The 20303-nt window shown below is 41.9% G+C and overlaps 1 protein-coding gene across 1 annotated transcript in view; it reads left to right on the top strand.

Moving 5' to 3' along the window:
- Positions 1–20303, top strand: part of LOC146557337 (titin-like) — a 178885-nt gene that overhangs the window by 46920 nt on the left and 111662 nt on the right. Inside the window, exons 69-93 of the mRNA XM_085248349.1 lie at positions 1680–1970; positions 2269–2556; positions 2760–2876; positions 2971–3253; positions 3397–3580; positions 4355–4435; positions 4565–4832; positions 8147–8215; positions 8563–8634; positions 8814–8885; positions 9364–9591; positions 10481–10567; positions 10717–10806; positions 10997–11566; positions 11735–11812; positions 11905–11970; positions 12148–13368; positions 13705–13794; positions 13978–14073; positions 14269–14364; positions 14557–14634; positions 14842–14916; positions 17342–17431; positions 17926–17961; positions 18151–20163. Coding sequence (XP_085104475.1) covers positions 1680–1970; positions 2269–2556; positions 2760–2876; positions 2971–3253; positions 3397–3580; positions 4355–4435; positions 4565–4832; positions 8147–8215; positions 8563–8634; positions 8814–8885; positions 9364–9591; positions 10481–10567; positions 10717–10806; positions 10997–11566; positions 11735–11812; positions 11905–11970; positions 12148–13368; positions 13705–13794; positions 13978–14073; positions 14269–14364; positions 14557–14634; positions 14842–14916; positions 17342–17431; positions 17926–17961; positions 18151–20163 — 6639 coding nt within the window. The remainder of the gene's footprint in view (positions 1–1679; positions 1971–2268; positions 2557–2759; positions 2877–2970; positions 3254–3396; positions 3581–4354; positions 4436–4564; positions 4833–8146; positions 8216–8562; positions 8635–8813; positions 8886–9363; positions 9592–10480; positions 10568–10716; positions 10807–10996; positions 11567–11734; positions 11813–11904; positions 11971–12147; positions 13369–13704; positions 13795–13977; positions 14074–14268; positions 14365–14556; positions 14635–14841; positions 14917–17341; positions 17432–17925; positions 17962–18150; positions 20164–20303) is intronic.

Genomic DNA, 20303 nt, shown 5'->3' with positions numbered 1-20303 from the left:
TCCGAGAAGCTTCTTCAGTTCTAAGGTCAAATGGTGAAGAGTCCCAGATATAAACCTAGTGGGAGTTTCCCCCCCACCGAGGGACAAAGGACCCCTGATGATCCTCTAATCGCCTGAGCCAAGGTGTGAAACTGGGTGTGGGTCCCAATCAGCCAGAGTTTCAGGTGAGCTCATTGTGAAACCTGGCCCCACCTTATCATGCGAATTCCTGAGGTCAGATGGCCCAGGATGTGAGTGGGCGTTAAGGCGTCTGGGGAGGGATCTCAAAACTGGATTATAGATGGCAGACAGTTGGTGTCGTAAACCCCGCCTCTGTTCAAAGATGGTCGCTCACAGTGGACATAGATGCTTCTTTCACTCCTCTTTCAAACCACCTTGGCTCAGGCGATTAGAGGATCATCAGGGGGTCCTTTTGTCCCTCTGTGGGGGGTCACTCCCACTAGGTTTATATCTGGGACTCTCCACCATTTGACCTTAGAACTGAAGAAGCTTCTCGGATGAGAGGTGAAACGTCTTCAAGCAACTTAAAGAAGTCCAGACGCTTTTCTTTACAAGCTCCTTTGACTACGATGACCTGGATGCCTGAGAACCTTCACAGACATACACCTTTCAGACAAGTACTGCAAAAGAGCAGCCGGGACCCGCTGTTGTTTAGGAACACAGTATTTAGTCATCGAGGTCTAAAAACTGATCTTAGTTTATCTCCAATATTTCATAACCTCCATCACCTATTATTATTAGATGGCAGCATAACAGGGGAAGCGTGAACCAAACCATTGTTTCTCAGAACCAGCTTGCCTGGCATGATGTTGAGACTGAAGATATACTTGAAACACTCAGAGGACAATTCCCATGTTTATGTAACATGAGTAAGTGAATAATTCATAGATGCCAGTCATGTCAGAAAAGGTGGTGCACGAACCGACACGTTTCCTTTGTCTGATTCCCAGATATCCTTCTAATTACTGATGCTGTTGAACGTAGCTGTTTCCTGTGGTCTGCGGACCAAATGCACCTACATTTCCCGAGGTTCAGATTGCAGCACAGAGATTGGCCCTTGGCTGTGGCTTCACCTAAACTGTGGGACATTAGACACTCTCAAAACCCACCTGAAAACCCTCTTATTCTCTTTTAAACCAGAATAAGTTCTGATTACTTTTGTGCTATTTCTTACTCAGATCTTCTCGATTTATATTTACTTTCTTAAATTCTGTTGTCTTTCGTCATCTTTTTATGCCATTTGACTTTTCTTTTAGATGTTCAGCACTTTGGTGACCAGCTGTTGTTTTAAAAGTGCTATGGAAATAAATTTGACGTCCTGTGATCTTGTGCTTGCCAGGAATAACCAGGATGATATTTTAGGGTGTTTTCAGTGGCTGGCTCTGCATTTTGTAGGTCTTGAAATAAGGATTTACTAAGCTTTGAGAGATGCCTGAAACCAACGCTGTAGTGGTCAGATAATGGTCTTTTTCATAGACAGGAGATTTTTGGTCAGAATCTCTGATGTTTAGTATTTCTTTGCTTTTGTGTTGTTTGTATGTTGTCTCGTGTGCTGTGCCAGACTGTTTTCCTGAAGCTGTGGTAAAGGCCCAGTGGCCTGAACTCTTAAATTGGAATCTCAAACGTCCAATGCCACTGCATGGCATGATTTTCGTTCTTATTTTCTTCCCCACTAACAGAGCGCAAAGTTCCTCCAAACTTCACCAGGAAGCCTTCGGAGTCCATGGTGGATTCAGTGGGTAAGACCGTAAAGATCGAGGGCCGCGTGTCCGGCTCTCAACCTCTGACCGTCTCCTGGTACAAGGACAACAGTGAGATCCGCGCCTCGGACAAATATGATATCAGCTTCAAAAACAACATGGCCGTGCTGTGTGTCAGAGGCTCCACGGGCTCTGACGGTGGTGTTTACACCTGCGAGGCCTCCAATGAAGCTGGCAAAGCTTCTTGTAACGTTTCTCTCACAGTAACAGGTAGGACTCTGTCATTTAGGGTTTGATCCTTTTCATCCATGCAGCTAAAGCTGATGTGACTCTACAGGATGTTCTTATGGCACTAAAGATTAAAACCTGACACTTTCATTGTATTAAAGTAATGTTTGGGTAATATTTTACTATATTTGGGTAAAATTATGACTGTTTTCAGAATGAAATACAGTGACTTGTTTTGCTAGCATCCATCCAGATTTTGGATGAGCTTCAGTTGAACAGTTCACTGTTTGAAAGGTGAGTATTTGTAGTCATCCTGTCGGTTCTTGCACCACTTCTCCAGAGACTGGCCAGGCTCCCAAATTTGATGTTCCTCTGGAACCAGTGACTGTGGGTGAAGGGGAGAAGCTGAGCCTCCAGTGCCACGTCACCGGCTCTACTCCAATAACCATCCAGTGGATGAAGGACAGGAGAGAGCTCGTGTCCAGCGGAAACACCAAAATCTCATTTGTTGGTGGAACGGCCAATCTGGAGATCAGCCAGGTGTCAAAGACGGATGCTGGAGATTACCTGTGCAAGGCCAGCAATGCAAATGGCACTGACTTCTGCAAGTCTAAAGTCACTGTAAAAGGTAATCAATCTGTGGTTCCAGTTTTGTGTAATGAACACATCTTGTCTCTCCACTGCACGGTGGAAAAAGTTTACTGCAGTGACGCTAAACCAACATTACTACAAAACTTTGTTTTTAAAGTAGTTTTATGAGAAATGCAGTGTTTATTTCTTTCTGCTGGTTATGTGTTTCACAACATTTAACTCTCTTTCAAATCCTTTCAGATAAAGGTGCCAAGGCCACACCCGCTGAGGCTGCTGCCCCGGCTGCAGCCGCCCCGGTCAAAAGGCTCGACAATCTGTTCTTCATCGAGGAACCCCAAAATGTTTCTGTCACAGAGAGTAAGCACGAGGAGCCAAGGCTCTTTTTGCTTTCATTCATTATCTCTAGAGGTTTCCATTTTGAACTAACTTTGTGTATTTCTGATTTTGGCAGAGGGTACTGCAACCTTTATCGCCAAGATTGGAGGTGACCCAATCCCCAGTGTGAAGTGGATGAAGGGCAAATGGAGACAGATCACCCCCGGTGGTCGAATCTCCATTGAGCACAAGGGCCAGGATGCCAAACTGCAGATCAGAGAAGTGACCAAGTCTGATTCTGGTCATTACAGATGTGTTGCCACCAACAAACATGGAGAAATTGAGAGTGGCGCTGATATGGAGGTGACCAAAAAGGAGGACATGGGAGAAGTGGGAGACTTAAGAACGAGGCTCAAGAAGTAAGGCATTAAGATATGGTGGCAGTGTGAAATTCTTTTCTGTGCAATGACTCTTTTATCAAAGCCTAAAGGAAACAGAAGAGCAAACATCTGGGAGATATCTGCTGCAGAGAAAAATCTGATCGTGTATTTTCTATTTTCAGGACTCCTTCCAAGCAGAAGAGTCCCAAGAAAGAAGAAGAGGTCAACATTGTAGAGCTGCTTAGAGGTCACGACCCCAAAGACTATGAGAGGATCCTGCGGGAACATGGAATCCATGACTACCGTGCCATCCTGCAGGCCGTGGAGTTCCTGAAGAAGGAGAAGGAGATGGAGACTGGAAGAGCGGTAAGACAGAAAGTGTCAGCACAGATGACCGGACATCGTCCCACATAGCTGTGCGAGAAAGCAGCAGAATTAATATCACGGTTCAGCTTTACAATCTGTGAGCAGGAAGGATGGAGACAAAAACTTTACCTCTAAATTCCACCAAATAAAGGGCCAAATGGCCCTCAAGTCTCTGGACTGGTAACACACTTCTGGGGTCTCCAACATTTTGGCTTAGCTGTGGAGCAGATAACATTTTACCAACTTTAGTCTGCAAAGACTCACTACCAGCAGCTTCTTAGTGTGAGTATTTGGTCCCATATTTAAACTAAAACCTACTTTGGGCTTCTCCAAAAGTTGATTGTGTTCACCTGGACGTAGCATTTTGTGGGAGAAACGTTTCGTCACAGGTGACTTCTTCAGTCTCAGCTGACTGCAGCTTTCAATCTTATAAACACGGGCTTATACTTTGGGGCTTCTTAGTTTGAGTTGAGAGCAGCTGAACATAGTTGATGCAGACAAATAAGGCAGAAAAACAGGCATTTTACATACACTTCTCCTTTCCAGAGAGAAATTTGGACATGGCGAACATGATCTCTCCATATTTTTGCTACCAAGCCAACTTTATCTGTAAAGCTTTAAAACAGCAAGTGCTGACCAAAGAGCCGAGAACAGAATAATGCAAAGTTAAACAAATTAATAATAATAATAAAAAAAAGCACGAATGAATACCATGGAAACATGGAAAACGTTCACTGAAGCGACTCTCACAGACTCGCCTCTGTCCTGCTGCAGGAGGTCGAGCGTGGGGCACGAGTCGAAGAAGAGGACATGGCCCGACTCATCGAGCAGCTAGAGGGACGCGTCAGCATGGAGGTAAAAGCACCATCTGATTATGAGGCCATTAAAAAAGAAACACATCGTGTTTCAGTATATAATACAGATAATCAATGATTTGACAATACACAACTTCAGACGTTGATGAAACGGGTTTTTCTTGCTCAGCCCGTCTCTGTGATGGAGGACATCACTGACCAAACCATCACGGAGAACCAGAGCGCCACCTTTGAGTGCCAGATTAAGATCAACTACCCAGAGATCACGCTCACCTGGTACAAAGGCACCCAGAAACTGGACAACAGCGAAAAGTACGACATCAGCAGCGTGGGGGACCGCCATTATCTGAAAATCAAGAACTGCCAGGTCAAAGATCAGGGCAACTACCGCGTGGTGTGCGGTCCTCACATCTCCAACGCCAAACTGACGGTCACAGGTAAGAGTCCCGATGTCTGTCTCTGTGTGTCTGTAACACGTCCTCACGTCCAGCTCTTCCATTTTATTATCAGGAGCTGCTCGTAAGACAGGTAAGAAGGATGAGTCCAAACTAACACGACTCAGACTGACCTCTTTGAACCTGAAGGTTCTCCTCTACCTTTGATTGTGTGTTTGTTTCTGTGTCTTTTATACTGAATCTGATTTTAGTCCAAAGAGGAGTCTTAACACTTAACTGTGACATCAGATCTTCACATTTAAAATGCATATTTCGGAGGCTCACTCTTATTGTCTGGTTCTAGTCGATCAAATTCAGTTCACTAAAAGCATCCGAAGCATCGAGGTCAACGAACGCCACTCTGCCACCTTCGAGTGCGAGTTGTCCTTCGACAACGCTACCGTCACGTGGTACAAAGACTCGTGGGAGCTTAAAGAAAGCCCAAAATATAACTTCAGGACTGAAAGCCGACGGCACTTTATGACAATCCACAACGTAACTGCAGAGGACGAAGGTTTGTTACACGGCCAAGTTACTGTTTCCTCCGGAGACACTTTTCTAATAACTAGACCGAAGTTTAGCTGTTTGAGTAGTATGCATCATCTTATAGATTAACATCTGGTTTTAATGGTGCACAATAAAAGTATTAAAAAATAAAAGTATTCTATTCATGTCATTGAATGCATTTAGCCGGTTTAGCTGAAACTTTTACTAACTCACACGACAAACAGCAGCTGAATATCTCTAAGCTAAAAAGATGTTACTGGGCGCTTGAAGGGGGCGTTTTCTGCTGTTCCAGAGATTCATAGTAAACACAAACTTCTTACTGTTTCCAGCACCTTTTGGTATTTTATCAGTTTTATTTATACAGCACCAAAACACAACAACAGTGACCTGAAGGCGCTTTATATCGTAAAGTAGACAGAAAAACCCAACAATCATATGAATGCTTTTAGGGAGAGGGGCAGTAAAAACGTAAAAGATCTGAAATTATTTTTAAGCGGACAGAAGATAAACTGATGATAAAGTAAGAAATAATTGAGAATTTTTAGGAGGGGGCTAGATCCCCTGTAAAATGATTTTTGGTACATGAAAAACTAATCGGACCAAAAGAAGACATGTCTGCTAACCTGGCAGCGTTCTGCCTCAGCTGCACAGACTCAATGCAAAGATGTGAAATCCGAGTAAAGGTGCGGTCACGCCAGCATCGTTTAGTGGATCCTCTGAACCCTGCTGCTCATCGACCCGCCGTCGTGTTACAGCCGAGTCGCTGCCAGAGTTCAGAGCAGCACGTGCACTTTCATTTAGCTTCTTAAACCTTGAGCTTTACTCAGTAATCAGTTTTTATTTTTATTTTTTGAATGAACCGAACAGGATACCGTCGAATAACAAAACTAGCCAGCGACCATATTTGTGTACCAGCAGTGGTGTAGCATATATGACTTGTCCTTGATTAGCTCTGTGAAACAAATTTAACTTCACCTGGACATTACTGCAGTGCTGACGTTTAGAGAGGATTAGCTGGGCTCTCTGGTGTGACCGGCCTTTACCGCGATCTCTTCTGTAAGTGTCTGAGGGACAGTTTGGCCTGAACTCCGTGATGTTTCCCCACCAGGCGTGTACTCGGTGATTGCTCGCCTGGAGCCACTGGGAGAAGCTCGAAGCACAGCCGAGCTTTACCTGTCAGGCAAAGGTGTGTACGTTTTTACACATTACTGACAGCAGCGTGATGTCAGCAGCTACAATAACGCTTCTGTACTTTGTCCTTTCACAGAAATTGAGTTAGGGAGGGTTCCTCAGGGTGAGTATCTTAAAAAGTGCAGCAAATAAACGACAGTAAACCTGAACACGTCTTCACCTGCAAACTCAGACACAGGTTTACGATTTTACAACACGGTCGAGGTCGCACTGGTCATTTCACCGACACCATTTTCACAAGAATCACGGCTCATCTATTTGCGAGGCTCCTTGACGTCTCATTGGTTTGCGCAGTACAGCCGACCACTGCCAACAAGGCTTTCACTGTGACTGTGACTGTGGGGTTTCAGTGCATCATCTTACACGTCACTGTGATTTCAGTCATACCGAACAAGTGTTAAGTTTTACTGTCAGAACATAAAAACAACAATAATAATAGTAATAATAATAGTAATCAAAGTGTTTGTGGCTGAACCTTCAGATGTCCCCGACACAGCCGTTCGTGTGTCAGAGGCAGCGTCTATGCTCGTGTGCAGAGGTGAGTCTGGTTCAAACTGATCAGGATTTCAGTGACTCTGCTCGTTTCTGTCATTTACACGATTGTTTTCTGCCACAAGATTCCTCCGAGTTTGATCACTTTGAGGAGAGAACAGAAGTGAGAGGTACAGCAGTCGCCACTCCCCAAGATCAGCTCTAACCGCCGTAATCTCTACAGTTTGCGTGACGAAACTTTCTGCATTAAACCGTTTTCTTTAACCGTCATCACCCTCAAGTCCATCATCATCATAACCATCATCATCTTCATCACCTTCTTCCTCCTCCTTTAACCTTCATCCTGAGTAACTGTGTGCTTGTTTTAAGCGTCATCTGTACACGACCCGTTATAATATCCCAAATATAATTCAGCTTCATTATCTGAGCTGTGCAGACGACGGTCACGTCAGTGTCTAAGAATCACTTTTCAAATTAATCCTGATATGACGAGATTTAAAATCCAGCCAGTTTAAAGATGTACAGTTCTTTTATTTTATTGTAGTAAAGAATTACAAGTTTCTGACTATACTTATGATTTTTATCACGTTGTTTTCTGAATTACAAAAATGTCAACATTCCTGTTGTAAAATCTGATTTATTATATTCTCATTATGGTTTTGGTTGCCTCTCAGACTTCGCTGCTCAGATTTTAAAAATAAAAATGAGGTTTTCAATAAATAAACAGTAAGTCTGATTTTTGTAAAGCTAAACTTAAAATTGGACTATCTCACCTCAAATTCAGAACTTTGATAAATTAACAGTATTTTCAGGATTGTGGAGTTTCATCTGAAATATTTAAAGGTTTCACGACCTGATCGTCGTCTGCTCAAACATAAACTGTTCACTGATCTGACGTCTAACGGCGAATATCTTTCCGTGGTCACTTTATGAAGTGTAATGACTGTTAACGTGCTGTGGACGTGTTATTGTCTGAACTGCTCATCGGTGCGGCCCACACCCGTCTTCCTGTTTCCCCTGTTATCGTGTTTCGTTGTGTTTTTAGCAGCTTTGGATACTCGACGACCTGCAGCAGCTTTCACGTGTCAGTCGTTCTTTTTCTTAGTTTACATTTTTTTCCTCACCAGAAGAGAAAAAGCCTGCAGAAGAAACTGTTGAGTGGACTGAGGTCGAGGGCAGAGGAGAACTCCCTGAAGGTATAACTGCAAATGTTCTGGCTGTTCATAAAGCTCGGAGCTGAAATATAATGAGGCGCTGCCAATCAGCTGACTGTTATGTTTGTCTGCCCACTTAAATTCCACTTAAATGCTTCAAACACCAACTGCTGCTTACAGAAGCTGTTCTTCTCCTCAGGTGTTACTTCTATGATCCTGCATGTTACCTGTTTTTGTCATGTTTTTGTCTCATCTCTCTGCAGTTATTCTGTTCTTGCCTTCATGCTCTTATTAACCTTCACTGGAGCTTTCCATGCAGTAGATCTGGCAGAGTAGACGGTAGAGCTTTGCTGAAGTAGTTTTAATGTGACCTTTCTTGATCTTTCAAGTTCCTGAGATTCACAGGATGCCAGAGGAGAAACCCTCTGAGCCTGAAGCTCCGCCTCCACCTCTGGTCAAAGGTATCTACAAATGTCTGTTCTTTATATTCTTCTTCGTGTGGTGTTTGTCTTGTTGGTATGTCACATCTTTTCTTTTTTATTTCCATTCTTTATTTTTTTCCTAAATTAATAATAAGAAAGAAACCTTGATGTTCAGTTTAATGTGGTGAGAAATTGAAATGAATGATGATGTTTTAAAGTACCTGAAGCAAAGAAGCTACAGCCTGAAGCCCCTGCTCCACCTCAGAGAGAGGAACGTCCAGCTCCAGAAGGTAATGTTCATGATGCAGTGAGTCACTAAAAATGTCTTATTTTATGTGCTTGTGGGTCTTTATTGGCTCACGTTCTCAACTGTTTATGTAAATGATGCGAATTACAAATCTTTACCAGAAAGCATCATACTTTTACACAAACTTCAGGAAATCTCATGATATATTATATTGGATACATACACTATATTTAAAACTTTAGTCAGGTTTTTGTAGCACAAACTCACCAACTTTAGCATGAATATGAAATTCAAACTATTCACGATTATGCTCTCAAGATCTTTCAGATTTAATGAGTATTTTTTAGGCTTTTTTTTGTCTCTTTAATTGTTGTGTGAAGTATTTTCTTGCTTTCTTACAATGCGTAAATAGCATTGAGTTCTTGCTGTCAGGTTTTATGTGTCTCCTCTTTGCCCCAAGCTCTTACAACTCTGTGGTTCTTGTGTTAAATGATGGTAATATTTCTCTGTTAACCTTGAAGAACCAGTAGTCTTCACCCAACCTGAACCTTACCCACCCAAACCAGCAACACCAAAACTGGTTCATTCAGAACCTGAAGTGAAACCCGTGAAACCAGTGGTGCCTAAGCCTGAAGTGGAACCCGTGAAACCAGTGGTACCTAAGCCTGAAGTGGCTCAAATTAAGCCTGAGCTCCAAGAACCAAAAGCTGTCCCCACTAAGAAAACGCCAGAGGCCTTAAAACCAAAAGGTAATGTAATGAACACTTTGTTTTTCTGATGTTCAAATGGAAAGTCATTACATCCCAAGTTCTTCTAGTTTTGTTTCATGTTGCTGTGACCTAAGTGTGCACTTCTTAACATGTTCATATATGTCATGGATGTCCTTTGCTGCTAACCTCTTGATCTTTAAGCATTAACACTGTCTATAGTGTGGACCACACGTGGTGTTTGGAGTGTTTGAATATAGCCTTTAAAAAAGACATTGCTTTGGTGTATAAATAACAAATCTAACAAATTTTGATCATGAAAATACATCTATGGTAAGTAAAAGAATAAACATTCAAACATATAAATGCTGTGCAAAGTGCCAGCTGTAGACAAACTAGCAGAAGCCACAATTCAGCCAGTCTCTACAATGATTACTTCAACAAAGACTGACGCTAGCAGAACAAAACCGTGGTTCAGAGGGTTGGGAAGCTCATCTGTAACCGGAAAGTTGCCGGTTCGATCCCCCAACTCTCTCTGTCCTGGTCGTTGTGTCCTTGGGCAAGACACTTCACCTACCGCCTACTGGTGTTGGCCAGAGGGGCCGATGGAGCGATATGGCAGCCTCGCTTCTGTCAGTCTGCCCCAGGGCAGCTGTGGCTACAACTGTAGCTGCCTCCACCAGTGTGTGAGAGTGAGAGTGAATGAATAGTGGAATTGTGCGCTATATAAATCCAATCCATTATTAAAAGGTAATGAAGGGACATGTTTTTCATGTGTGACACTAACTCTCTTTACAACAAACAAGGCTCAGCTGTGTATTTAATGTACTGTGACTGTGTCTTTCTCTAAGCACTCGATAGAGTGTTGACGCCACCGTGGTTACCAGAAGGTTACTGAACATATACACTGTATGCATTTTTTCCTTTAAAGTACCAAAACCACCAAAGTCAGAAGAACCTGTACTTCACCCAAGTGCAGTCCTTGCTTCTCCATCATTGGAACATCTTCCAACTGAAGGTATAGATTGTTAACCAAAGTCGTGTTGCTTCTTTTTCTCTAATATCATCTTTCCTACTTTGACTTCACTCATTAAGAATGTATCTTTGATTCCATATGAATCTTAATTGTTAGCTGTTGGATAAAAAAATACACAATCTTCTCTTAAGTGCAAGAAACACCAAGACCAGAACAACCTGTACCTCAACCATCTGCACCCAAAGTTACTCCACAAAAAGTTGAAGATGTCCCAGTTAAAGGTACTACAAAGAGTTTGTTGAAAAGCTGCTGTGTTGTGCCGGTTTCTTTTATACTTGTTAGTATAACTTTTGCTTTTCTGAAATATCTTACATGAATATCTTTCAGCATGCTAAGCACTCGTTAGAGTGTGACTACAAATTTTTGGTATTAAAAAAAAAAAATTAAATATTAAATAAATCTTCTTTTAAGTTGCTTTAGAATCAAAGATACACGAACCTCCAAGAAAACCATATTTGCTGGCTGATAAACATCAGCAGGAAGTAACTGAACCAAGGGACCTGGAAACTCCAGAAAAAATCAAGGCTCCTGAGGTTCCTGAAGCACCAAAGAAGGTTCCTGAAGCACCAAAGAAGGTTCCTGAAGCAACAAAGAAGGTTCCTGAAGCAACAAAGAAGGTTGCTGAAGCACCAAAGAAGGTTCCTGAAGCGGCAAAGAAGGCTACAGAGGAACCGAGGAAGCTTCCTGAAGAACCAAAGAAGGTTCCTGAAGAACCAAAAAAGGTTCCTGAAGAACCAAAGAAGGTTCCTGAAGCACCTAAAAAGCCTCCCAAGGAACCAAAGAAGCTTCCTGAAGAACCAGTTCCAGAAACACTGAAGAAAGTTCCAGAAGTAGCAAAAACAGCTGTGGTAGAACCACAGAAAGTTCCAACAGCACAGGTTATAGAACGATCAGCAGAGCCAGTGAAAGATCTAGAAGTGTCAGCAGAACCACAACATTTGGAAACACCAATACAACAACCGCAGGCCAAAAAGTCTGAAGGTAGATATGTCTGTCAATACCATTTGGTTGGTCTTATAACCACTTACTAGTAACTCATCTTGACCTATTAACACAATAAGTTGGCCTTGTTGAAATGCCGTAAGCTTTCTTCAAAGATTTTGTTATGATTTGTGTGTTGACTGTTCACTGTTTGTTACTTCATATCAGTCATCCAAACAGTCAAACAAAGGGGGATACCAACAGCTCTAGCTAAACCACAGCTGGAGGCGAGTACACCAGTCAAAGGTATGCTTTGACTTTGAAAGGTTCCCCGTGGATATTCAGCATTTTTATGAATTCCTTAGAACATGACTAGATACGTTTGCTTCTATAATCAGATGAGATCGTTGCTTCTGGAAAAGTAGAAGACAAGCCAAAGGCCATAGAAATCCCTCAGCAGAGAGGTAGAAATTCATAATACTTTTAAAATAGTTGTAAAATAAGGGTCGTAGTTGAATATGTACCACACTAAAGTTTGTATTTTTGTGTCTTGGTGGTGTGTATGTGTCGTGTTTTCTTCTTGGCCACCGCTCCATGGTGCATTTCTTCAATCTTGGGTAATATCTTAAAATTTATCCCAGTTCCTCTGAAGACTCATCTGAAGCCAACAGCTGAGGTTGAAGGCAGAAAGGAGTGTCCTGCAGAAAAAGGTGTTGAAGAAAGGACTTCCCTTACGGAAGCTGACTACAGGAAACAGGAAGTCGACACATATGAAGAAGGAGTCAACGAGTCAACTGCAAGAGAAGAAACCATTTTGAAAACTGAGATAATGGAACAAATTGAAAAGACAAAGGAGGTGGTTTCTGTATCATACAGAGAAGATCGTCAGGTAGAGATTATAGAGCAATGGAAAACAGATTATGAGGCTGAACAACTGGAGTGGACTGGACCTTACAAACCTGAGAAAATAGAGAAAGAAATGTCTCAGTGGTCTGCTTCTCCAACTCTAAAGGGGTCTGCCCATTCTCCTGCAGAACAAGATGTTGCACCTCCACCTGAAATGTCTCATCTTTTGCAGAAAAAGGTTTCTTCTCCTGATGTTGGTGTTACATCAGAAAAAGAGGCTTACAAGAAGAAAGAGCAGGCCGAAGAGGCTGGCCTTCCTACTGCGTATTTACAGACAAGAGTTACTGAATCATTATATCATGAAGAAATTCAAGACTCTGCAATAGAGGAACTTAAGTCTAAAAAGGTCACCACATCAAAGAAGCCGAGAGCTCTTACAGAAGTAATTTGTTTGAAGCAAGATGGGTCTGTTGAAGGTAAAGCAGATGTTCCCCAAACCACTCTTTCTCACCCTGCAGCAGTTTCTCCTACAATGGTATCTTCAAGTCAAGACATGGTGAAAACTCCTAAAACTTCCATAAATGTATGTGATGAAGATATTCTACCTCTGGACAAGCCAAGTCTTCTATCAGAAGATGCATCGATTAAACAAAGTAGGGATGGATCACGTTTTGTTACAGATCAGATTCCTTCACCCGAGGAGAGACGCTGTTCGGAGGAAGACATTTCTCCAGCAAAGAAGTCTGTTCTGCCAACCAAACACAGCTCCCCTACACTCTCTGAGGCAGTTTTTGGCCTAATAGAAGATCTGTCCCTTGAAGAAGACACTCCTGTCAAGAAACCTATTCCTTCTGTGCCTGCTCCAGTAAAAACATTTCAAGTTCAGCAAATCTCTCCATCTTTGAGAGTTTCTGAGGAAGCAAACAACTCTGCAACTGAAGCGACACCAACAAGAGCAGATGACAAGAAAGCAAAGAAGCCAACACAGAAGACTGACCAACAGGCTCTTGATACAGGTATCTGAGCCACACAGGCTCCACGATCGCCTCTCTTAAACTTTACTTTCACTAATATCTTGTACTCATCGTGGTTAACAAGAAAACCTTAGTCCATATTAAGCTGATCTTTTTAATGACGATTTGAGGCAGTCTTGGTCTGTTAACCTCTTTTACTGCTGGGATTTTGTTTTCATTCATCATCTTCATTCTTCAGCCTTCATCCACATCTTTATCTCTGTCGCTGTTTCAGCCTGTTTATGATGTTTGCAGAAATGTGCCTGAAATATCTGTGTCTAGTCTTGGCTGACTGTGCTGCTGTCTCGGTTGTGACCTTGACATCTTGTATTCCTAAAGTGCCTCCTCCTGAGGAGAAGAAACCATCTCTCCCAGCACCAAAGCCTTCACCTACTCCTCCTCGTGAGCAGAAGGGGGCTCCCCCTGCAGGTAGCCTGTTCAGTTTGTTCCTCATCTTTGCTGAATCTTAATGGGCCAAACTTTTTCTAATCTTCATCTCTATTTGTTTGTCCCTTCTGTCTAAGTCATCTTCAGATTTCCATGTTTATTTTTTGTTTTATGTACTTACTGTGAGTCAGTTTGTCGTGACCTTGGCATCTTGTATTCTTAAAGAATCTCCCCGAGAGGAGAAGAAACCATCTGCACCAGCACCAAAGCCTTCACCTCCTGCTCCCCCTGCTCCTGAGCAGAAGGTGGCTCCCCCTGCAGGTAGCCTGTTTAGTTTGCATGTTCCTCATCTTTGCTGACTCTTCATGAGTTGACCTTTTTTGTCTTTGATTTTTTGTATTCTTCCTCTCTAAGTTGTTGGATTTTTTTAAAATTAATGTGTGTATTATGCGTAAGTTTGCACTGACCAAGCTTATGGCTTCTTGGTCGTGACCTTGGCATCTTGTATTCTTAAAGTATCTCCCCCAGAGGAGAAGAAACCATCTGCACCAGCACCAAAGCCTTCACCTCCTGCTCCCCCTGCTCCTGTACAGAAAGTTGCTCCTCCTGCAGGTAGTTTCTTCGCTCACTTTTGTTATTGTTGTAAATGTTGTCTTTCTGTTTGGTTTCATTTGGTGGGTGACAATCGCCTCATGTTTGCTTTAACTTCACTGGCTGACTGTTGTTAGTCCTCTCTGGTGTCTCTACTGACCACATGGCAATCTTGGTCATGATCTTGGCATCTTCTATTATTATTTCCTTCAGAGGAAAAGAAACCATCTTCTCCAGCGCCGAAGCCTTCGGCTCCTGCTGCTCCTGCAGCCAAAGTTGCTCCTCCTGCAGGTACTTCTGTTACACCTCTGTTTGTTATTATAAAAAATTCTCCATGTTGTCTTATTCTTTTTCTGTTTGAGTTACTGTTATCTTTGTTGCCCATGTAAACTTTTCTTCCATCTTAACATCTTTATATTGTTCTCTGTCTGTTCCAATTTGTTGCTACTTTCGTGTCTTCTCTCTTGGTCGTAACCGTTGATATTTTGTACTTCTAAGTGTCTCCTCCTGAGGAAAAGAAGGTGCCTCCACCAACAACCAAGCCAACAGCAGAGAGAGTGGGTCCCCCCGCAGGTAGTTTCCACTGCTTATCATTAATCTTACCAGAGGTGTGGACTCGAGTCACATGACTTGGACTCGAGTCAGACTCGAGTCATTAATTTTATGACTTTAGACTTGACTTGAAAAAATGTTCTAAGACTTGTGACTTGACTTGGACTTTTACACCAATGACTTGGGACTTGAATTGGACTTGAACCGGTTTACTTGAAAAGACTTGATATTTTACCCCAAATATAAAATTTAACATGCATATTATATAGAGATTGAAAATGTGACGTCATTCACGGGTAGAACCGCAAAGGATTCTGGGAACTCGTGGCAAGCGGTACTAGCGCACGCAGGCTTTCAATTGAAATCAGTCACACAGCGATAAAAAGAAACACAAAAATGTCAAGAAGCTGTTGTATTATTAACTGCAATAGCCGGTCGCATGACAGCCACGGGAAGCCGACGGGTAAAGAGATCGGTTGTTATCGGATTACGTCGTTGAAGAGAAATTGTTCGAGCCATGTTTCCGAAGTAACAAAGAGGCGACTGGATTGCAGCCATTCAAAGACCAAATATAACGTCCCAGAACCCTCCAGCTCACAGGTTAGTCTGCTCCAAGCATTTACACGAAGGTCAGTCTGCTGTTGTAGTTAATGCGTCATTTTCATAACATAATTGGTGATATAGGTTACAAGCAAGTCTGGCGCTGAACAGAAATTGTCGCGCTATGCTCCTTTATTTATTGTGCATAAATAGTGAATTGTCCTGACACAATATTGCGTTTCGCTTCTGTTATTATGGTACATTGACAAAAACACATACTTTTATTCACAGAATAAAACAGTTGTTTTGTATCACTAATTGTCCAGTGCGATTACAGCATACAGTATTATTGTCACTGCTACATTTCTGTGATGCTACCAGAAATTATTTCCACTGCTAATTAATTACCGTTAAGCTCAAAGGTTATATTAATAAACGGTTAAGGAATGTGTATTTATGACGACGATTTGTGAGACTGGTAAACTTATGATACGTACGATGGTCTTTCGTTCTACACGGTGCATTTCAAGGTCCTGCACCCATCCGTCGGTAAACTGTACCTGGGCTTGTTGCAGTGACCGGAAGTTACTAAACTTCACGAGTGTATGCACTCACAAGAACCGTATAATTATAAATATGCATATAAATATGCTACGATGAGATAGCTGACTTCATCTAACTAGCAAATGTTGTCCAGGCTACGTTGGTGATGCAGTTTTTTTAATGTGTATGATATTTTTGTCATGCGATTTTAAAGCCGGTGTTGTGCCAAAAAGTGATTGTCTGCCAAAAAGTGATTTCCAGTGTTTCTGTGTATTTTTTATGTGTAATATCTTTACGTATGTTCGTAAATAGACTTCGGTGAACAGGGGATACAAAGGGGTTACATAAAGAATTAAAAAATTATCTGTTTTTTAAGTATCTTTACAACTTGTACTTACATTATAACCAATCCGGTCCTTTATCCCCACTTAAAATATTTTTACAGAACTATTGTAATATTTGCTGCCATTTCTGCTGTGCTCTTGGCCAACTTACTCTTACAAAATACATTTTTAATGTTAATGAGATTTTTTTTTACTGCATAAATAAAGGTTATATAAAAGTCGCTGCCAAAAACTGATTGCGGCTTGTATCTTGCTACACGAATGTTGTTTGTGGCTCAAGATGACTTTATGTCATCCATAAGGGATGCATTTGACATATATTTAACATATTATAGCCCAACAAGTTACTTATAGCACTTTAAATATGAGCAATCGCTTTTTGGCAAATACCGGAAATCAGTTTTTGGCAGACAATCAGTTTTTGGCACAACACCGGTCCTACAACCGCATCCAAGAATAACATGCAGCTTATCTCAGAACTGTCGGTGAAAATTATTCTTGGAGCTAGGTTTAATTGAGCTGCATTTTAAAGAGGTGCAATTTCACAATTTGTGTATATTTTCTAAGTTCACTATTTTGTCATGTGTTGAGAAAAACACAGATTTAAAAATTACATGGTCTAATATTTACATTTAGCATAACTGCAACATACTTTTTTCTTTTTTTTTTTTTTAAAGACTCGAAAGGACTTGAAATTCAAAATTTCAGACTTGTGACTTGACTCGGACTTTTACACCAGTGACTTGAGACTCGACTCTGACTTGCCTGACATTACTTGAGACTTGACTTGAGACTTGAGGATAAAGACTTGAGACTTACTTGAGACTTGCAAAACAATGACTTGGTCCCACCTCTGAATCTTACTGACTGTTCTGTTTGTCCTGCCTTTGAGAAATCTGTTGGGTCTTAACAACAGTGAATTCTGTAGTTTTATACGTTTCGTTCATCTGTTTGTCAGTTGGTTGTTGCTTGTTGACCAGATCTTTGCCAGTGATTTAATCATGTTGGCGTTCTTGTAGCTGAAGTTGCATCGTTGGAGAAGGAAGCTCCTGCACCAGCCGTAAAGGCTGAACCAGCTCCTGTATCAAAGGAAATCTCGCCGCCTGAAGGTAACATCTGTTCTTTCATGTATGCTCCTCTCTTATGTTTGTCTTCTACTTTGAAGCATTTTTAATGGCACAGCTTCAATCTTCATACCAAACATATTTACCTTTTCTTTTAAAATGTGTTTCCTGTTTACATCTGTTGGTCTGTTTCTATACACAACAGTCCACTACCACACTTTGATCCAATTCACTTCTTTAATATTAACACAATTTGCTGAATGAAGCCAAATGACCTTATAAAGGATGTTTAAACATCTGGGGGCATCATGTTTGCAGTAATAAAACGTGTTAAACAGCTGATGAACTTCCTGCTTCTTCTTAAAGCTCACTGTCTCTATTTCTGCAAAGTATTCTGCTGAAAGCTCAAAGCAGTAAAACAACCCCAAACACAGCTGCATGCCTCAAACAAATGAACCATCTTTGGCTTTGACTGAGCCTTTTGTCTAACTCTGTTTGCATTGTTTGTACTTATAATGATTTTATATAATTTTTTGCAGACAAGGAACCAGTGTCAGCACCTGGACCAACAAAAGGTATGCAAAACCTTTTTATTTCAAAGAAACAAAGCACAACCTGCTTCAATTTTTTGTAGCCTTTTAGGATATTTTAGTTTCATCTACATGTGTAAGTGTGATTCTGTGTTATACTGTAGAAAATATTTTATTATTTTCTGTGTTATTATGGTGATATTATAAAAGGTGCATTTGCTGCCCAAACCACAGTGCCGTCTCTTAAGCAAAAGGGTAAGATTCCTGTTCAGGAGGCAAAAACACCCGAATCACCTAAGCTGAAGAGTAAGTTCACCAGAATACCGAAAGAGAAAGAACCAGAACCAGAGGTCATTAAGCTGAAGAAGGTTCCAGTGAAACCTCCAGAGCCAGAGAAACAAGTCGTAACTCATAAGGCAGAAGTGACGAGGCATCACGATCCAGAGCTAGCAGTTCATGGGCTTCATGACAGAGACGATCGAGAGATAATCACACTTGGTAGAACTGAACGAGTATTCACTGCAGATGAGGAAACTATTGAGTTAAGCCATTTTAAGGAAATGGAAAGCCTTACAGTTGTGCAAAAACCAGAACCTGGCAAATGGACAAGAACCTTAAAACCTCAGAAAGACGAGGCACCGGAGGAGCCGCATGTCGCAAAGAAGAAAATAACTAAATTGCCAAAAGCAGATGAGCAAAAAGAATCAGTGAAACTAAAACCATTTGAAACATTTGGGAAACAAGATGCTGAATTACAAGCAATCAAACTAAAAAAGGTGCCACCTAAACCAAAGGAGCCTGAAAAGGAAGTCATAACTCATAAAGTTGAAGTGACAAGGCATTATGATGCAGAATTAACAGTCCAGAAACTTCGTGATAGAGAGGATCGAGAGTTAGTAACAGTTGAGAGAAAGGAACGAGTTTTCACAGCAGCTGAAGAGACATCTGAACTCAGCTTTGCAGAGGAACCTGAAAAACTGGAGGCAGAAGATGAGAAATCAAGATGGGTAAGAGCCCCAAAAGCACCAAAAGAAGAGGAACCAGAGTCAGATTTAAATAAAAAGAAAATAAAAAAATTACCAAAGAAGGACGAGGACCAGGAAGTAGTTACACTGAAGCCATTTCAAAAACCCCAAAAACAAGAAGCAGCTGAACCTCCGAAGGCTGAGACAGAAGCTGAGGCAAAAACAGATACTGAGCGGAGTCCTTACATGAGAGGTGAGCTGCCACGAAGAGATCAACCTGCTGCTGCTGTAAAACACCAGAAAGATGATGACGATGCTCCACTGATGAATGACAATGCATCTCCACATATCAACAAAGACCAAAAGGAAATCCCACATAAGAAAAAGGTTGATCAAGTACCCAAAGATGTAGAAACTACAGCGGCCGAAAAGCTCCGCAGAAAACCTAAAATTATTTCTACACCTGATAAAGAGAAAGAGCAGGTTGTGTTGAAACCATTCACTAAAATCACCAAGCCTGAAGAAAAGCCAGAAAAAGCATCAGAAGAGAAGAAGAAGCCTTTGGACACAAAGGTACCCAGTCAAGCAACTAAAGAGCCGAAGGAACAACTTAAGAAAGCTGAAAAGACTGTAACGCCTAAAAAAGACAACGAAACACCTCAGGAGAAGGAGAAACCAGCTGAGAAGCCCAGTCCTCCAAGTCAGAAAGAAGAAGAGAGACCGAGTCCTCCAAAGCAAACCGATATCCTGAAGAAAAGTCCAGAAATCAAAAAGACTCCTTCACCCAAAGCCAAGATAAGTCAAGATAAGCCTGAAGAGGAAAAGCCCCTCAAACCTATTGAGCAGCTGAAGAAGGTTGAACTAAAAAAGACCCCATCACCCAAGATAGAGAAAATAAAGCCAAGTGAAGTGGAGCAAATTCCCATCGAGAAGAAGCCAAGTGGTGAAAAAGTCAAAAGGATTCCCAAGACTGTTTCACCAAAAGACTCCACTGAAACCGTGACCCTCAAAAAGGTGCCCAAGAAGCCCTCACCAGAGGGGCCCTCAGAAAGGCCTGATACAGGGCGGATCCCTCTGGTGAAGGAGATCTCTCCTGGAGCTGTGGAGATGAAGCGGGTGACAACCCAGCCAGAGGAGGAGGTATGTGAAGAGGAGGGTGAAAAAATGGTAGCCGACGAAGATGAGGAGGTCTGGGACTGGGAGCTGGTTCCACCGGAAGACTGGGAAGGTGAAGGGGTGGATGGGGCGCTGGAGACTCCAGGCATGCCCGGCGCCAAGAGAGGTGAGGTGAAGGCCGGTGAACTCGTCCAGCTGATGACTCTGGAATCGCCTCATCCCATTTCAGACGATTCATCTAATCTTCATTACATCCAATTTTACGTTACATTATATATTTGTTCATCTGTTTGTCTGTCTGCTCAT

The sequence above is a fragment of the Mchenga conophoros genome, linkage group LG16 (assembly GCF_057382185.1).
Source record: "Mchenga conophoros isolate Kocher_MC1m ecotype Shallow Benthic linkage group LG16, M_conophoros_male_GT1.1, whole genome shotgun sequence".
NCBI lineage: Eukaryota > Metazoa > Chordata > Actinopteri > Cichliformes > Cichlidae > Mchenga > Mchenga conophoros.
This window is presented reverse-complemented; position numbering and strand designations above follow the sequence as displayed.